The sequence below is a fragment of the Myotis nattereri genome, assembly GCF_964212035.1.
Source record: "Myotis nattereri genome assembly, chromosome: 3".
NCBI lineage: Eukaryota > Metazoa > Chordata > Mammalia > Chiroptera > Vespertilionidae > Myotis > Myotis nattereri.
This window is the reverse complement of record NC_138077.1, coordinates 185,124,646-185,142,934: the sequence shown is the minus strand read 5'-3', so window position 1 is coordinate 185,142,934 and position 18,289 is coordinate 185,124,646. Positions and strand designations below refer to the sequence as shown.

Here is an 18,289-nt window from a genome sequence, read left to right as displayed (position 1 = left end):
CACCTACTGGCAGTATGTATTGCTAAGGGAGTGGTCACCGGGGTCCTCCTGCCTCCGTGGGGGGATGACTCAGCAAGCGTGTGGAGCCAGGCTCTGCCACTTGCTAGCTGTGTGTCCTTGGGCAAACAGTGCTCTCTCTCTGTCCCTCAGGGTCTCGACTGGGGCTGAGGACTAAGGGAAGACAACTTTGCCTTCCTGAGTGCCTGCTATGTTCCAGGGCCTTGTCATGGAGCCCTGAGGGGGTAGTGCCAGGCTTTCCATCATTCCCTGAAGGACCCAGCTCAGAGCAGGCGGGGGGCCTGTCTGTGGTCATCCTACATGACTGACTAATGATTGACTTCTAGTCCTTACCTCTCTGAGGACACCTAGGCCATGGCAGGGGAAGGGGCCCACCCTGGGTTATCCAGTTGAGCCATAGTGTGGTCAAGGCTGGGTCCCAGCTTTCCTGCCAGTCATGCTAGACTCTTGTCCTTTCCCAAGGTCAGGGTTGGGAGGACTAAATAAGAAGGAAATGTGGGATGCTGGATTGCTCCCCTGAAGGCAAATCACACAGAGCTAAACCTCATTTCCATAAGCCCCGAGTCTCAAGATAAGCATATAATGTCACTCCCACTCCAATTGTGCCCCTTCTGAATAGCAACACTAGGGGTCAGACTCTCCTCTGTGCCAAGCCCTGGGCTGGGCATTGGGGAGGCAGAGTCAGAAGGGAATATCTGTTTCCTGTAGGTCTTTCATGCCAACCTGGAGACAGACCAATAAATGATTTTAATGCTAAGGGTGAGCACAGGGATAGATATGTACTGAGCACATGTACATGTGTACACTGGAGTGTATGGGGTGTGATATGGAGTGTGTGGGAGTGGGCCTGAAGGGATCAGCCTTTGATATCTGCCCTTCCCACCTCATTTCCACAGGAGCCAGGCCTGGACCCCAAGCCCATCCTGGAGTTGCCCCTGGTGGAGCTGGCTCAGAAGTTGCAGGCGGAAGAGCTGAGTCTGGAGAGTGTCCTCTGTAGCTACTTAGAGGAGGTGGGGTTAGGGGTCAGGGTCAGGACTTAAACCTGCCTCTGGGCTGGAGTGGGGATGGAGGGAGGGGCTGTGGTGACTGAATGTCCTGTCCCTGGCCTCCCTGTGAGCCCTTACCTGGTTTCCCTCAATGTTGCTCAGGCGCTGAAGGTGCACCAGGAGGTGAACTGCCTGACAGATTTCCTGGAAGAATGTGAGGAACAACTGCAGGCACTGAAGAAGCTCAAGAAGAGTGAGAGAGGCCTTCTCTATGGGGTCCCCATGAGCCTCAAGGACCCCTATGACTGCATGGTGAGTCCTGGGGTGTATGTCCTCAGGTGCACATGTATGTGTGGGGGCACACATGCCACGGAGCCTGTGAATATCTGAGTGTGTGACATGGCAAGGTACTTAGTCCAGGATGCACAGCTAGAAAGTGGCCAATGGAGACTGAACCCAGCAACTGGGTTCAAACCGAAGCCCAAACTCTTTTTTTTTTTTTTGCTTAAAGTATTAGAAAGGGTATTACATATGTGTCCTTCCCCCCCCCCCCCCGCCCTTGACAATCCCCTGGCCTCCCCTACCCCCCACTGTCTTATGTCCATTGGTTATGCTTATATGCATGCATACAAGTCCTTCGGTTGATCTCTTACCCCCCTTCCTCCTGCCCCCCAACCCTCCCCAGCCTTCCCGCTGCAGTTTGACAATCTGTTTGAGGCAGCTCTGCCTCTGTATCTATTATTGTTCAAAAGTTTATACTGGTCTCTATTATCCATGAATGAGTGAGATCATGTGGTATTTTTCCTTTATTGACTCAAAGCCCAAACTCTTAACCACCATGTTCTTCTGCCACCTGTGAATCCACCTAAGGTGCTGCACTGTCTCAGAGGGTGTGAGAATGGATGTGGGTGGGGGTCAAATGGGGAAGAGTCTGTTCACTGTAACTACCCTGACCCCCAAGGACTGGCGTTAACGTCACTTTCCTGCAGGGCCATGACTCTACGTGTGGCCTGGCACAGTTCCTGGAGAAGCCAGCGGCCAAGGACGGGGTCCTTGTGAAAGTGCTGAAGGCCCAGGGGGCTATTCCGTTTGTTAAGACCAACATCCCCCAGACACTGCTCAGGTCTGTGAAGTGGGCAGCCTGGTGCTGGGGCCGGGGCTGGTGCTGGGGCTTGGGGCTGGGGCTGAGGATGGGGCCTGGGCCGGGCTTGGGCTGGGGCTGGTGCTGGGCCTGGGGTTGGGGCTGGGGCTGGGGCTGGGGCTGGTGCTGGTGCTGGGGCTGGGGCTGGGGCTGGGGCTTGGGCTGGGGCTGGGGCTGGGGTTGGGGCTGGGGCTGGGGCTGGGGCTGGGGCTGGGGCTGGGGCTGGGGTTGGGGCTGGGGCTGGGCTGGGGCTGGGGCTGGGGCTGGGGCTGGGGCTGGGGCTGGGGCTGGGGCTGGGCTGGGGTCAGGCCAGGACTGAAACAGCACCTTGAAGTCCTGATTTCGAGCAGAGGGTGAGGTGGGAGTCAGTCATGCAGACCTCAAGGACGAAGTTCTTGGGCAAGTCTTTGTGCCCTCCGAGCCTCAGGTTTGTCCTCGTGTGTGGGCTCAGTGGTCTCTAAAGGCTCCTGGGCTTGGAGGGTCTGAAAAGTTATGTCTCTTTCTCTCCCAGCTTCTGTCTCTAATTGGTCTTCTCATCTTGTATTCTCTCCTCCCCATTCATCCTTTAGTGTATCCAGTAAAAAACAACAACCAATAAACATTGGTTTTAGAGAGAGAGGGAGAGAGACATTGATGTGAGAGAGAAGCATAGATCAGTTGCCTCCTGCACACACCCAATCACACCCTGATGGAGGATTGGATGTGCAACCTGGGTATGTGCCCTGACCAGGAATCAAACGTGCACCCTCTTGGTGCATGGGACAACACTCAACCAACTGCGCCACACTGGCCGGGGCCAGCACGCCCATTTTTCTGACAGCAGAGCTGTGGGCTCCTTGCTCCTTGTTAGGAGGTGATTGGTGCTGCTACGGGTCTTTCCTGCAGCAGCGGCACTCACCTCAGCCCTGGGAGCAGCTCCTGAGTTGAAGCAGCCGGTGGTCAGCCTCTATGTGGGGAAGGTGAAACATTCCCCAGTTAAACCTTCACCTCACAACTCCTTTTCTGCATCCCTCAGCTTTGACTGCAGCAACCCCATCTATGGACAGACCCGGAATCCTTTGAACTTAAAGAAGACGCCTGGAGGGTCTTCGGGGGGTGAAGGAGCTGTGCTGAGTAAAGGGGGTTCCATCCTGGGCATGGGTACCGACACAGGGGGCAGCATCCGCATGCCATGCAGCTTTTGCGGTGTCTATGGCCTCCGGACCTCAAGAAGCCGCCTCAGGTACTCAGTGGTGGTGCTGGGGTGGGGGTGGGAAGAGCAGGCTTAGCCCAGCCTAGAGGAATTAGGGGTCTGGGGAACAGAGGGGCCTGATCCACACATTAACTCTCATTCACTCAGCTTAGTACTAGGGGAAAGTGGTGAAGGTAGGAGGGCTTCAAATAACTCCTGCCTCAGCCACAGCATGTTTGTTACAGGTGGCAGTGGAATAGACCTTCCACTCATTCATTAACTCATTAGTTCATTCATTCAGTCATCTTAGATTTATCTATTTACCTACACTTTGAACTTTCAGAGGCAGGGCAAGGAAAAGGAAGGCTTCCTGCAGGAGGCAGCATTTGAGTTTGGTTTTGAAGGCTGGGCATGCAGAGACGGTATGGAGTCCAGAAGGCTGTACTGTAAGCAATTAACTGCCTGGAGCAATATGTGTTCATGGAAGCACTAGAAGAGGAAGCTATGGAAGTTGATACTTTAGAGCCTTGAAGGGCAGTCGAAGAGATCAGACTTTATGTTAAGGGAAATAGTGAGTTATGAGAGGGTTGAAGCAGCTCTCATACCTGTGTGCTGAGCCCTGGGGGAGTGCATTGGCTGGGTGCTCAAGACTCCTTGGCACCCAGGCCCTTCCCTTCAGGTGCTGAGCTGGGCTCTTGGTGGGTGGGGATTTGCAGCTACACAGGAATTGCCTCTGCTGTGAAGGGCAAGAAATCAGGTAAGCTCCTGTCTGTGCCTATTCAAAAACAAACCGGCCAGCCTTTCTCCAAGGACATTTCCCTCAGATCCCATCTCAGACCGATCAGCCCCACTGGTGATAAAGGCATCTAGGAGAAGGGACTTCATGGCTTCTGCCTGGCCTCCCCTAGCCCAGTGATTCTTGCCCCACTGAGAAGTGCTTTCTGTTATCTTGCTTTAATCTTTCCTGTTGGTTTCTTGATGTTCTGTCCCAGATGAGATTCTCCCTCCAGGCACCAGAGCTGCTTTGGCAGGTTTATCAACTGCACCTGTCCTTAGTCCCTGACCAAAATGGCCCCCATGAACTCTTTCTTTGGCCCTGATCATGGGCCTGGGCACCACCCTCTGAGGCCAGGGAGTGGGGGGTCCCCAGAGCAGAAAGAATGCCTCCTTCCCCTCTGCTGTGCAGTGGCCACCGTGGCTGGCCCCATGGCCCGGGATGTGGACAGCCTGGTGTTGTGCCTGCGAGCCCTGCTGAGTGAAGACATGCACCAGCTGGACCCCACTGTGCCTTTCATGCCCTTCAGGGAGGAGGTAAGCCGGGTTGGGGAACAGACCTGGAGGGCTCCTTCCTCTCCCCTCCCCTCATTCCTCATTGACCTGTCTGCCAACCCCTCTGAAGATCTCATTTCCTAGCCCAAGGTGCAGCAAGAAAGATGCCCACATGCTTAACTCCCTACACACATCCTGGTATGATCAACCTATGATCATTGTCTGTCATCCATTCTTTGCCTCTGTTGATCTCTCCATCCTTATCCTGTTCTGGCACTTCTTTAGCTTAAAAATGCTCATGTCTATTCATCTACTAGTACTTATTTGCCCACCCACTCAACTCCAGCTATTCATTTATCCACCTACTCCTCTATCCATTCAAATCTCTGCCTACCCACCCATTTACCTTCTCATACATCCACCCACTCATTCATTCATCAATTGATCTAACTATCTGTTTCATCCACCCAGTCACTCACGTCCCCATCCATTTCTTTCCTTTTTTTTTTTTTTAATCCTCACCGGTGGATATTTTTCCATTGATTTTTGGAGAGAGCGGAAGAGAGGGGGAAAGACAGAGAGAAATATTGATGTGAGAGAAACACATTAATTGGTTGCCTCCTGCATGCGCCCAGGCCAGGGCCTGGACCTAGGAGGAGCCTGCAACTGAGGTATATGCCCTTGACTGGAATTGAACCTGGGACCCTGTGGTATGCAGGCCAACGCTCTATCCATTGAGGCAAACTGGCTAGGGCCCCATCCAGTTTTTGTTACTCCAGGGGAGTCTCCAGAGGAGCTAAATCCTGAAACGTATATAGGATAGCCTATATGTGGGTAAGGCCAGCTGTGGCCCAAGGCCCCAGTCTATAAGTCTGGCTCCTGGAGAGAGTGAGATCACCTTGTCCCCAGCCCAATCTCCCATCAGAGCCCTACTCTTCTCCTTTTGCCCCCAGATATACTCCAACACCCGGCCCCTTCGAATTGGCTACTATGAATCAGATGGCTTCTCTCAACCATCTCCTAGCATGGCCAGGGCTGTGAGGCTCACCTGCAGACTGCTCCAGGATGCAGGACATGAGGTAGGCTTACTTAGCCCTGGGGAAGGGGGGTGGAGTTTGGGGAGAAGGCTGGACTGGTGAGGGTGCTGGACTGGACCATTCTTGGAGAGAAAGGAAATTATATCCAGCATGTGCTGGGGTGTAGGGGAGGCCGGGGAAGGTCAATAGGGAGGAAAAATAAAGGAGACATATGTACTACTATCTGTAACACTTTAAACAATAAAATAAAATTTAAAAAAAAAAAGAAAGGAAATTATATCTAAGTTTGGGCTGCTGAGATCATTGTGTTTTCCCTAAATTCCATGGAGAAGATGGACTGAGAAAATATATGGAAGGGGGGAGGGGGAGTCTCACCTTGAAAGAAGAAAGGCATTATGATTCTGTGTGGCTTCTCCCTTCAGCAGTGGTGACTCAGGGATTCACTCTTAAAATTCCTTCAGCCTAAAATGGCCATAAAGATCTTCCTGTCTTCAAAATCCTCCTCCCCCTCCTCCCTTGCCTCTCATGCCTCAGTGGCTTGTCCTGGCCCTGCCTACCCTTTGAGAACTGGTGGTTGGCCACACACGTGCTATGTGATCTTGGACCACTCTCTTAACACCCCGAGCCTCAGCTTTCTACCACATGGGGCAGCTGTGCAGATTACTGGTCAGTGAGGTCATATGTGTAAAGCATTTGGTCTGAGGCTGGATCACAGTGGAGCAGGCAGGAAATAGGGCCTGGTGGAATTCCCATCACATCCCTATGAGGGAGTGGGCATGGCACCCACCCACAGGCCTCCCCTGCCCTGCTGAGGAGCTGAGGTAGAAGGAGATGAGGAGTGACGTGATTTTCTCTCCTTAGATCCTGAGGGATGCGGAGAGAAAACAGGGCTGGGTGGGAAAAGCTCCAGGCCCTGACTCAGCCTCTGTCTCCACAGGTCATTCCCTTCTCCATCCCCCGGATAGAGTATGCCATGCAAAAGCTCTACACAGGGGGTCTGTTTGCCGATGGAGGGGCCACCCTTCTCGAGAAGCTGTATGTTTGTTGGGACTCAGACATGGAACATGGTGGAAATGGGGTGGGAGAGGGGACCTGTGGGGCTGGATTGGTGGGATGCCAATGGCTAATTGTGTGACCTTAAGTCATCTATTCAGGCCTCATTTTCAGAATGTACATGTTCCAGGTTGGTGGTGGTGGAAACAGAAGTGTTTCTTTGGGTCTGACCTCCCTCTGTGGCTTACCTATGGAGGAGGAGTTGGGTGGGTGTGGGAGTCGGTCCATGACTGAAATGCTGTAACTGATGTGCCATGTGCCTGTGGTTCCTCAGTGAGGGAGACATTGTGGACCCCTCCATGAAGGCATTAGTCACCCAGCTCCGCCTGCCAGACCTGCTGAAGTGTATCTTGGCCAGGATCCTGAAGTACATAGTGAGTGTGGGCCTAGGATGGGGTGGGATTCAGAGGGGGTGAGGCCCAGAGAGGAAGAAGCTCAGAAGGGGGGAAGGTTTATTCAAGGAGTGGGGTAGAGTCAGAGAGGAGCCTGAGATCCAGAGAATGTTGGTGGCTCAGAGCTAGATTCAAGAGCAAGAGGAGCTAAAAGAGGGGAATAGAGGCCAGAACAGAGGAGTGTTCTCAGGGAGGGGAGGAAGCTTAGAGAGGCTCTGATAGGGGAAGGGCATCTTAGAGAGAGGAAGGGGTTTCACAGAAAGGGAAAGGGATTTAGAGAGGGGTGAGGGCCTGAAGGGGGCTCAGGGCTGTGTGAGGTGGTAGTGGCTTATGAACGACTGAGGGCTCCATGTCCGTGTACCAAGCAGAGTTGCTCTTCCTGGACCCCCACCCAGGGCAGGTTGGCACTGGCCTGTGGTTTCTGAAGTTGGTGGCCCCCTCTCTCCTTACCTCTAGGAGCCCCGAACGGCCCAGGATTTGGAAATGATTCGTGGAGTGAAGTGAGTAGTTGAGTCTCTTCAGGTTCAGCTCACCAGGGTTTTGCATGGGGTGGTGATAACTGACTGAGGGGCATGTGGTTAGAGTTGGTGTTCACTGGGGACAAAGGCAATTTAGACTTTGGGATCTAATTAGGGTTTTAGAGTCATGCCTGACACTGGGTTAAATTTAGACCTTTGAGTGGGTTTGGGATTGGGGTTTGATTTGGAGGTAAGCTCTGAGTTTAGGCTAGAATTGGGTTAGGTTGTGGTAAAGGTTGGGTCTGAATTGAGGTTAGAATTGGGCGGGGTTGAAGTTGGTTTGAGTTGGAATTGGGGTTAAGGTTGGAACTGGGGTGGGGATGTGGGTTGAAGAGAATTCTGATTTGGGCTTGGGTGTGCTGTTGGGCTTGGCCTGGTGGGGCTTGGAGTTGAGTTGCTGGTTGGAATTGGGGTGGAGTAACCTGAGGGCTGACCTAGAGCCTCACAGGTGAAGAAAGGAACTATAGTTTTGGGGGGCACTTGTGAATTCTTGTGGCTGGTGGTGGAAGTGGGGTATTGACCAGAGGATGTGTACTCTTGGGAACATTGGACAGGCAAGGTGTCTTGGCGAGGGGACAAGACACAGGGTTATTCCCAGCCCATCAGCTGATGTGCAGCCTGCACTGAGGCCAGGCCCTGCCCTTGGGCATCATGCCCCATTTGTAGAAGAGAAGATCCTCCCAATCTGCCCTTTGGACTTCCCAGTGTCTTCCTCATTCCTCCAGGACACCCAAGAAACTGTGGGAGCAGCACACAGCAGTGGAGGTGATGTGTGCCTGGCAAGACCTCAAGGGACTGCTGGATCAGGGGCAGCAGAAGCCTGGTGGTGACACGAGTGGCCAGACAGGGGGCAGAGCTCTGTCCTGGCCTGCAGGGGAGGCCTGGCTGGACCTGGATGGGAAGGCTTAGTGACCTATGAGATTAATCTAGTCCATCTCTCTGGGGCCTGAATGATATGTTGTCCGCAAATCACTGTAGTCTGAGACTCCTCTTCCCATCCTTTTACCTTAGTCCCTGGTAAGACCCTGACCATTCCCAGATATCTCGGTCTTCATCTCATAGCTTCGGAATTCTTCCTGGTGCTTAAGCCAACTCAGCCTGGCCGCACCAGACCTTGTCCTGCAAACAGTGACCTCTGCTGATCTTATCCCTCCTACCCCTGTTGTTGCTGCAGGAATATCAGCAAGAGTTCATAGCCAAGTGGAGGTCCTTGGACCTGGATGTGCTGCTGTCGCCAGCTCTGGACCCTGCCTTCTATATAGGCTATCCTCCCAAAGCAGCAGGTGAGAGGACACTAGGTCCTGGTGGGCTTAGACAGGGAGTCCAGGACTTCTGAGTCCTGCCACAGCCTATGTGACCTTGACCTTTGGTTTCATTCACCTAAAAACATTTTTTCTCTTAAATTGAGATAAAATTCAGGTAGCATAAATTCACCATTTTAATGGTTTTTGTATAATCAGAATATTATGCAACCACTACCACTATCTTATTCCAGAACATTTCCATCACCTTAAAAAAATATATCGTACCTGTTAGCAGACACTCTCAATTTCCGTTTGCTTTAAAAATGAACTTTTAAAAGTGAATTTCCATTCGCTTTAAAAATGAAAAAAGCACAGATGCTCCTCAACTTCAGATGGGGTTATGTATCAATAAATCCATTGTAAGTCGAAAATACATTTAACCTGGTGAACATCAGCTTAGTTTAGCTGGTTTCTGCTGAATATGTATAAGTAAAGTAAAAAAGAAAAAAAAAGTAATCAAACCATCATAAGTTGGGGACCATCTGTATAACCTACATGCAATAAAATTCACAGAGTGCAATTTAATGAATTTTGACAAAGGTATATAGTGGTATCACCACCACAATAATAAAAATATAGAATAGTTCCATCACTGATCAAATTTCTCTCATCTCCCTTTGCAATTTTTCCCTAACCTTACCCCCACCCCCAACAACTTAATCTGCTTTCTCTCACTATAGATGTGCCTTTTCTAGGATTTCATATAAACAGAATCATAAAATATGAGGCTTTTGTGTCTGGCTTCTTTCACTGAGCATGTGCATTCACTCTTAGCATGCTTTCTGCTGCCCCATTTCTAGAGGTGTCTGTAGCCCAACCCACCTGAAATGCAGGCCTCAGCATAGGGCAGTGTCTGAGGCGTCACTGGGTCTCGTGCCCAGAACAGGTGCAGTATCAGAGGTGATGTCAATGCAGAATGAAAACCCACCTCAAGCCTGGAGTCCTCTCCCCTGGGTCCCCCACAGTGGCTGCCCAAAGGCACGCCCACACTGTGCTCTGCTCTCTACTGTGGTCTGTAGGCATCATGACCACTTCTGTGATGCTCCGTCCCTGCACACAGGTGGCTGTGGCCATAGAGAAGTCTTTTCAACTCAGGTTTGCACTGCACGTGCCAGCCATCTTGAAGCCTAGTGTATCGGAGGGCATGGGCGGAATCTCTGCCACTCACCAGCTGTGCAGCCTGTGAAAAGCCATCTCACCCATCTGGCACCTGGGTTTCTTCATTTGCACTCAGGGAATAGAAATCCCCATTTCTCAGGGGTGGAGAGGATTCAGAGAATCAGCAATGCAGAGATGCCCGGCACTGAGTAAGGCTTGGACAATGCGATTCTCCTTCCCCACACCTTGTGGGAAGAGCAGGGAGTGTTTGTCAGGTGATTCCTGGGGCGATTTCAAGCCCACAGGGATGCAGTTCCGTGAAGGACCTGAGGGGGAGTGCTTACTCAAGTCACATTCTTCCCCACCTGAGTCTTTGGGAGTTGGTGATTTCCTGGGCTAACCTGGGTCTTCCTACAGCTAGCAGCTCATACCACAGCCTGTACAATATGTTGGACTTCCCTGCTGGCGTGGTGCCCGTCACCACTGTGACACTACAGGACGAGGAGGAACTGGCCTTCTACAAGGGATACTACGGAGATAGTAATGACAGAAACTTCAAGGAGGTCAGTGCCCCTCTCCTTACCTCTCCCCCAGGAGCACAGACCAGTACTGAGTCTTGCCTCCATCCCTGTGGATGGGTGAGGGCAGGGTGGGATGGGTCTGGGCATTCCCAGGGTTTAGCCTTTATCACTTCCGCTAAAGTGATAATGTGTCACCCCATCCTCGAGGACACACCATTTAATGTCCAGGTCACCCTCTGTCCTTGTCAGGGGAGCATATTTTACAAAAACAGTGGTCTGCTCGACACCCCTGTAAGGAAAGTCCAGTCCAGAGGCAGGAAGGGTGGATCAGGGCAAAGGCCCCGGGGTAAGAGCTTCCTGTGAAACAATGGACACCGCCCTTCTCTGGGCCTCAGTTTCTTTGTCAGAAAAAAACAGGAATAAAAAAGTCTACTTTGCCCAATGATGTTAAAGGTTAAATCAAAAAAGACTGAAGCAATTAGCATAAGGTCTTATATGTAGGAAGTGTTCAATAAATGCTACTATAATTAATTCAGAGGTGACTTACCAAAAGGAAATGTTTCTATGGGCCTATTCAATGCAGGGTCTAAAATAACAACCCTGACTTGGGTGAAAGAGAGAAAGGAGAGAGAGAGAGAGAGAGAGAGAGAGAGAGAGAGAGAGAGAGAGAGAGAGAGAAAGAGAGTCTGACTTTGAAAAGTATTCATGTGTCTGAGTAAGACATTAAGTAACTTATTTTTCCGGAAATTATTTTATTTTATTTTTTACTTACTGATTTTAGAAAGAGAGAGGAAGGGGAGAAAGAAACATGGATATGTTGTTCCATTCGTGCATTCATTGGTTGATTCCTTAATTTACCCTGACCCAGGATTGAACTCGCAACCTTGGTATATTGGGATGACACTAATCAACTGAACTACCTGGCCAGGGCTGGAAATTGATTTTAGTGGTAGAATTACCCAGTGGAACTGATGAGAAAATAATAATAATGACACTATCTAGTGTGTCTTCAGCTCTTCCTCTGTTCCAGGAGCTGTTAAAAGTGATATATAGAGTGCAGCCATAGTGGCTCAGTTGATTGAGCATCGTCCTGTGCACCAAAAGGTGGCCAGTTTTATTCCTGGTCAGGGCACATACCTGGGTTGCAGTACAGGAGACAACTGAGGCAACCGATTGATGTTTCTCTCTTAAATGGATGTTTCTCTCTCTTCCTCCTCCCTGCCCCCCTCTCTCTTTCTCTCTAAAATCAATAATATATCCTCAGGTGAAGATTAAAAAACAAAGACAGGCATTCACAACAGATGGCTATTGTTGTGTTGGCTCTTGTCATTCTTCTATTTGACAATCTAAGTAAGAGAGAAGAGGTCAGTGCCCCTGACTAAATAACCAGGTATTACATGCTTTAAAAATTCTTGCTGCACACTAGTGTGATGGGAAAGTGCTGTCATAAAGCAGTGAAAACATGTTTGATTTCCTACAATTATGTTTGGATTTCATGGCAGGCACTCAGGCCCAGCCCCCATGTTCCCCGGCTTGTGTTTGGAGCCAAGGCACCTCTTTCACTGCAGAAGCATAACTAGGTTCTGGATCAGGGACTTGCACATTCTTCTTTCCTGTGCGAAGAACATTGGCTGGATACTTGGTTTTATATTTCATTGTTATAGTCAGCTCTTTGCACAAGGAACAAGTTTTACCCTGGAGAATTGTAGACAAAGTCAGAACAATTTTTCCAGGTTTTACTGAGAGCCGAGGAAGCCTGGAACTCTGAGATCCAGGAAATCTCTATCTTAATCTGGACTGGAGATGAGATATTTGGATTAATGCATACCTACGGGAGGTGAGGAGGGGTGGGCAAGGGGCTTGTGGGCAGGAAGCAGGCTCTGATTTACACTCTCTCTGAGCAGGCGGTGGAAGGATCCGTGGGGCTCCCAGTGGCTGTGCAGTGCATCGCTTTGCCATGGGAAGAGGAACTCTGTCTTCGGTTCATGAAGGAGGTGGAAACCTTGACCAAGAACCAGAGGGAACCCAGATGACAAGCCATTTTTTTTGGAGGTCTTCCTACATCCTTATCCAAGTCTGTTCCCAATGCCCCTTCCTTCTCATGAGTACCATATCCACCTCCTATCTCCTCCGGGAAGCCCACCATATTCCTTTTCTTTGCAGTTTTTTCTGTCCTTGTAGGTGCTTCATCAGTGGACTCAAAGCCACTCAAGATGGGGATCAGGGTGAAGGGTTCAATAAACATTCCTTACTGACCAGCCTTGTGATTTTTGATCTAGGTGGACTATAGCCTCCTGACGGCCTTCTGCCTCCAGTTGTCCTCCTCCAGCTCAGTCCCCCAGATGCTATCCCAGATTGCAGCAGAGGGGAAAGAGCCCCAAACTGAGAGGCTGCAGGCGTGGGTTCAAGTCTTGGCTCTGCCACTGGCTTGCTATGCAGTGCTGGGCAAATTCCTTCCCCTCTCTGGGTGTGTTTTCTCACCTACAACTTGAGGGAGGTAGATTTGATCACTTAATTATTCTGTGAGCTGTGATTCCTAGGTATTTCCCTGACAAGCACTTGCCACGGCCCCCACTGGGGTCTAGAGAAAGTTTCAGAGAGCAAGACCAAGGAAGGGAAGCCCAGTCAGAGCACACCCTGGGTTGGGACCCAGGCCTCAGCTCACAGTCTGGTGCTTTGCCCACAAAGTGCTCATTTCTTGGTGTGACACACAGCACCTCCCGAGGTCCTCCGTGTCCTCTGCCTTGGCTCTGCTGGAGGACCGCCTCCCTCATTTCCTCAGACGGGAGCCCTCTTGGCAGCACGATGCGCTTCTGCCTCTGTTCAGACTTCCCTTTTAACCTGAACATCATCACTGTCCTTTCTGTCCTGGAGGAATTGGCATTTGTCCTTTGTCAAATGCCAATTCCTCCAGGAAGCCTTCTTTGATCCCGCCAACTCCCTCATGACCTTCCCTTCATCTGATCTCTTGCGATCCTCCTGAATCAAAACTTACCCTTCCTCCTGGCAGGTAGCTCAGTTGATTAGAGCATGGTCCCAACACATCGAAACCTACCCTTCCCACTCCTTTCATCACTGGGTCTTATTGGTGTGGGGACAGTGGTGGCAATGAGGCAGAAGCACTACCTTGTGTCTGCAGCGTGGAAACTGCAAGATAGCTGCCTGGACCAGGCCTATTACCGCCGTTGGGCCCATAATTTGTCACACAATGCAAAAATCACTTTTGAAGAAACATGCCCATTCTATTTCCAGTTGCTTGTTCCAGACGGACTATGAAAATGCACTGAGTGGCCAGATTATCATGACCACCCCATCAGTACTTCATTGACACTTCCAAAAATATTGAATATTGAAAACTTCCTAAGCAAATACTCTCAAGGTTTTATTATTATTATTATTATTATTATTATTTGCATAACTAATCCACTTCATTGTACTGATGGGGTGATCATAATAATCTGGCTACTCAGTGTAAGAAGTGTTTAATGGAATTTCTGAAATGAAAGTTAGTCAGAAAAACAGATTTTAGAAAACTTTTATTTATTCTCTAAGTACATGAAAACTAGCATCCAAAAGCATTCTTCACTATTTATGGAGAAAAGACCTCATTAGAATGAATAACTGAAACCTGCCTACCTTGAAGGGTGGGTCTGAGAATAAAAAATATATGAAAGTACAGAGAATCTATACTAATAAAAGAGAAACATGCAAATTGGTCATCACTCCACTATGCCCACCAGCCCATCAGGATGAGTATGCAAATTAAGCCAACAAAGATGGTGGGCTAATTTGCATATACAGGCACAAGGCGAGACTGAAGGCTCCAGTCCAAGTGAAGACTGAAGACTGAAGACTGAAGAGGCTTGGCTTCTCCGCTGCAGCCAGAGCGAAGGCCTGGGTCCCGGGTGCCAGAGAAAAATTGGTTCCAGCAGCCAGGGGAAGGAAGGCCTATTGCACGAATCTCTTCGTGCACTAGTATATTATAGAAACCATATACCTAAAACCTATATGATTTTATTAACCAATGTCACCCCAATAAATTAAAATATATATGAAAGGTTCTTGTAAGTAGTAAAGATATACACTGAGTGGCCAGATTATTATGACTAGCCAGATTATTATGACCATCCCATCAGTACTTCATTGGGCCACCTTTTGCCTTCAATACTGAGGCGATTCTTCTTGGCATTGACTCCACAAGATGTTGAAAGGTGATGCGAGGAATCTGACACCATGCCTGATGAGTAGCACTGTCCAGTTCTGTGAGATTTGATGGTTGTGGAACCAGCTGCCTGATAGCTCTATTAACTTCGTCCCACAAATGCTCAATTGGATTGAGATCTGGTGATTGTGGGGCTACCTAAGCAAGGTAAAGTCTCCCTCATGTTCTTGAAACCACTCCTGCACAATACGAGCACCGTGGCATGGCGCATTGTCTTGTTGGAAGAAGCCATCTCCATTGGTGTACGCCATCAAAATGATAGGATGAACTTGATCAGCAATGATACTTAGGTATGTTGTGCTATTCAGATGTTTATAATGGTCTGTCCCTCTAGCAACTTCAGCACGAAATTATAGCTAATTTGCCTACAAACATCAGGTGGTCATAATAATCTGGCCACTCAGTATATATGGACAAAATGAAAACACACACACACACACAACTTCCCCTTCCCCTATCCCATTCCTCTTAGTAGTCCCACTTCCAGTCAACTAGGAAAACCAGTGAACTCATCGCCCCTTGTGCTTAACAGCACAAACCTTCTGGAGATAATATCTCAGTGCAAAGGGATTGAGTCCATCCATCCATCCATCCATCCATCCATCCATCCGTCCGTCCAACCGTCCATCCATCCATCCTACATTTGTTGAAGACCTCCTCTGAACACAAATGGTGGAATTTCAGGCAGAAAAAGGCCCGAGTTTAATGAACTGAGTTGAAGACCCCAGGAGTCACACTAGAAGGGCAGCCCTGACTCCACTTAAAATAGAAGAAACCATCTGGGGTGTCCAGTGCAGGGTGGACTGAGCTACTGCTGCTGTCACTATGGCCTCCATCCCTCTCCAGGCTTTACCACAGAGTCTGAGACCTCTGCTGGAGGAGCCTCGGGGCTTACCCTCACTCAGTGAGCAGGGCTCCTGCTCTGTTCTTCCTCCCCTTTAGAAGGAGGTCTGAAAGGGTCAGAGATGGTGGGGTAGCGGGGAGCCGGGCAGAGAGGTTTTATTGTTTTAACTCAAGTGCCTCCTGCCTCCTTTCCCTGAGGCTTACTGCCTGTAACAGTCTGGGCACCAGGGGGCAGCATTGAGCTTCATACAGCCCCGACATTACCGCACTGTGGCCTTTTAAGCAGATCCACTGCTACCCAGGACTTTGTCAGTCAGATCCTTGTCCCAACTCCATTGTGAAGATGGGGACACTAGAGGGTGAACAAATAAACATAGGGGGACACAGAAATAAGCCAGGTGCTTTGACTTGGCAAAACATTTGCGTATTTTAGGAGATAGGGGGTGGAATTCTCTTTTTGGCTGAAATTAGCCTGGAGAAAATACCAGATACCAGGCTAAGGGACTGAGTAAGCCCCATCGTGGGGGCAGAATTCTCTCCAGGTTGGGATTTGTCTGCTTTCTCTTGAGCTGACATTTGGGGTCCACGTCTGTCTTCCTCCCCAACTCCAGCTCCCACACTGACCTCTAACCTCTTACCACCTCCCAGCATCACCTCTACCTGGTCTGTGTGGCTGTAGGCAGGGCACTGGCATCCTCTAAGTCTCTCTGAGGCCCTTTTGTGGGTGCACATGGGGCCTCCAGGGACATGATATCCCCTGCGACCCCCTTCTACCTCTAGTACCTCCACCTGGGAGGGCTTGGTCTGGGTGCTCATCTACCCAGGCTCGGCCTTCTCTGCGGCCCTAGGCAAATCTCCCAGCTTCTCTAAGCCGCAGTTTCTTCTGTAAAATGGAAATAATGATGGCACCTGTCACAGCCTCAGGATGAAACAGATCCACAGAAGGTGCAGTCCCAGCGGAACATGACCTGGGAGTTGCTGTGGAGTGAGAAGCGGGCATGGTCCTGGTGTCCGTCCAGCATTCACTGGAAGAGCCAGGTCCTCCTGGGAAAGCCTGCCTGAGGGCAACAGAGGACTCCAGCTCAGGAACAGGAAGATCCTCAGGGCCAGGTGGTCCTACCAAGGCTGAGGCGAGGCCGGGTGGGAAGGGGGCACCTTGGGTTCTAGTCTCCTTTCTGCGCTGTGGCATATGGGTAAGGCCTATCCCCTTTCTAGGCCCAGTTTGCCGGTTGGCTGCAGGGGGAAGGACTGTCAGCATGTCTTGCTCCCCACCCCGCCCCCCTTCATTTCGAAGGCTCTGCCAGTCGGCCTATCGTCGCCCCCTGACCCCGCACCCCTCGCTGGCGCTGGGACTTACCGGCTTCTCCACCCCACCCACCGCACTCCCATCTCGTCACGAGCCAGGCCCACGAGGACCCGACAGACCGACCCTAGCGGGGGCGCCCCCTCCCCTCCCGCGCACGGACGGACAGACGGCCGCGGCAGAAACCCGCCCCGAGTCCGGCTCCCTTTCCAGCCGCCTGGCCGCTGGCTCCGCAAGGGCCGCCCCGCCCGCCGCGCTCCCCGGGCGCCCGCATTAAAGCGCATATGCAAGCCATGAATTATCAACTGAAAGGAGTCAATTACCGGCTCTAAAAACGAGTGTCTGCGCCGGGAGCGCCCCGGGCCATCCGCCTATTTACGGAGCGATTTCCCCCGCCCGGCCTCGCGAGGGAGAGAGACGGGGAGACGGAGCCCGAGACCGGGAGGGAGAGGCTAGAGAGGGGACTGGGGCAAAGAGCCAGAGACCCAGGGACCCAGGGAGTCAGGGAGTCAGGGAGAGGGAGGGACAGCGGGACCGCGATGAGAGCCAAGCGCACCCGGCGAGGCACAGGCAGCTTGGGTGTCTCTTCCAGAGCAGCAGAGTGGGAGCCCTGTGCCCCCCCTTCCCCCGAGTGTTGGTGTGAGGACCCTCACCTCCAGGGTGAGGGAGCTGCTCTGCTGTCTCGCCAGCGGTGTTGGGGGACAGACCTGGGGCTCAGGAAGTGAAAAGGTGGGGAGCATAGTTCTCAGAGAGGCCTGTCCTAGCAGGAAACTGGGAGCAGGCTGCGGGGTTGTCCAGTGTGGGGTGAGCTGAACAGCGTGGCCGTGAAAAGAGGAACGAGGGAGTGAGCAACCAAGGGAGGATAAAGCCCGAAGGGGGGCGTGGGGGGCGCTGGAAGCGTCTGTGTGTCTCCTCCACCTTGAGAAAGAAGTGGTGACACCAACCCCGTGGGCTCCATCCCGTCTGCCCCCCAGGCTCTCAGCCCACTCAGTAACTCTTCTCTGCCAGGCCCTGCCCCTAGCACAGCCCCAGGGTGGCCCCTCTCAGGAGCCTCCCGCTGGGAGAGGTGGGCGTCCTACGGTGCCCGTGGTGGCAGGTTCTCCAGGAAAAAGCTGCTAAACTGGTTGCGGGCTTTAATCAGGTCCGCGAGCCCAGCCTGTCTCCGCTCCCAGTTCTCTTGGCTGGCCTTTCCCGCAGGGGCTCGGGCTGTCCCCGTCTTCAGGGAGTTGGGGCTCGGGGTGCGCGGGGCTGAGGCGGGGCCGGGCCGAGCCGTGGCGCCAAACCGCTGCGCTCGTGCTTCTGAGGACGCCCTCGGGAAGCGGGTGCCCTTCGCGTCCCCCCAGCTGAGCCTCACGCCCTGCGCGAGGACGCGGGAGCTACCCCAGCCCGGCCGCCCAGCTGGACCTTGACCGT

General features: G+C 51.6%; 1 protein-coding gene across 1 annotated transcript in view; it reads left to right on the top strand.

The window, feature by feature from the left end:
• The window catches only part of LOC308515218 (vitamin D3 hydroxylase-associated protein-like), a gene marked incomplete at its 5' end in the record, with an annotated part of 28,407 nt that extends 15,645 nt beyond the window's left edge, over positions 1 to 12,762 (top strand). Inside the window, 14 exons of the mRNA XM_081085785.1 lie at positions 915 to 1,028; positions 1,167 to 1,316; positions 1,994 to 2,127; positions 3,161 to 3,367; positions 4,033 to 4,073; positions 4,503 to 4,627; positions 5,539 to 5,664; positions 6,560 to 6,657; positions 6,950 to 7,049; positions 7,524 to 7,567; positions 8,311 to 8,350; positions 8,760 to 8,868; positions 10,405 to 10,550; positions 12,413 to 12,762. Coding sequence (XP_080941911.1) covers positions 915 to 1,028; positions 1,167 to 1,316; positions 1,994 to 2,127; positions 3,161 to 3,367; positions 4,033 to 4,073; positions 4,503 to 4,627; positions 5,539 to 5,664; positions 6,560 to 6,657; positions 6,950 to 7,049; positions 7,524 to 7,567; positions 8,311 to 8,350; positions 8,760 to 8,868; positions 10,405 to 10,550; positions 12,413 to 12,541 — 1,563 coding nt within the window. The 3' untranslated portion in view covers positions 12,542 to 12,762. The remainder of the gene's footprint in view (positions 1 to 914; positions 1,029 to 1,166; positions 1,317 to 1,993; positions 2,128 to 3,160; positions 3,368 to 4,032; positions 4,074 to 4,502; positions 4,628 to 5,538; positions 5,665 to 6,559; positions 6,658 to 6,949; positions 7,050 to 7,523; positions 7,568 to 8,310; positions 8,351 to 8,759; positions 8,869 to 10,404; positions 10,551 to 12,412) is intronic.
• Between the last annotated feature and the right edge of the window lie 5,527 nt (positions 12,763 to 18,289).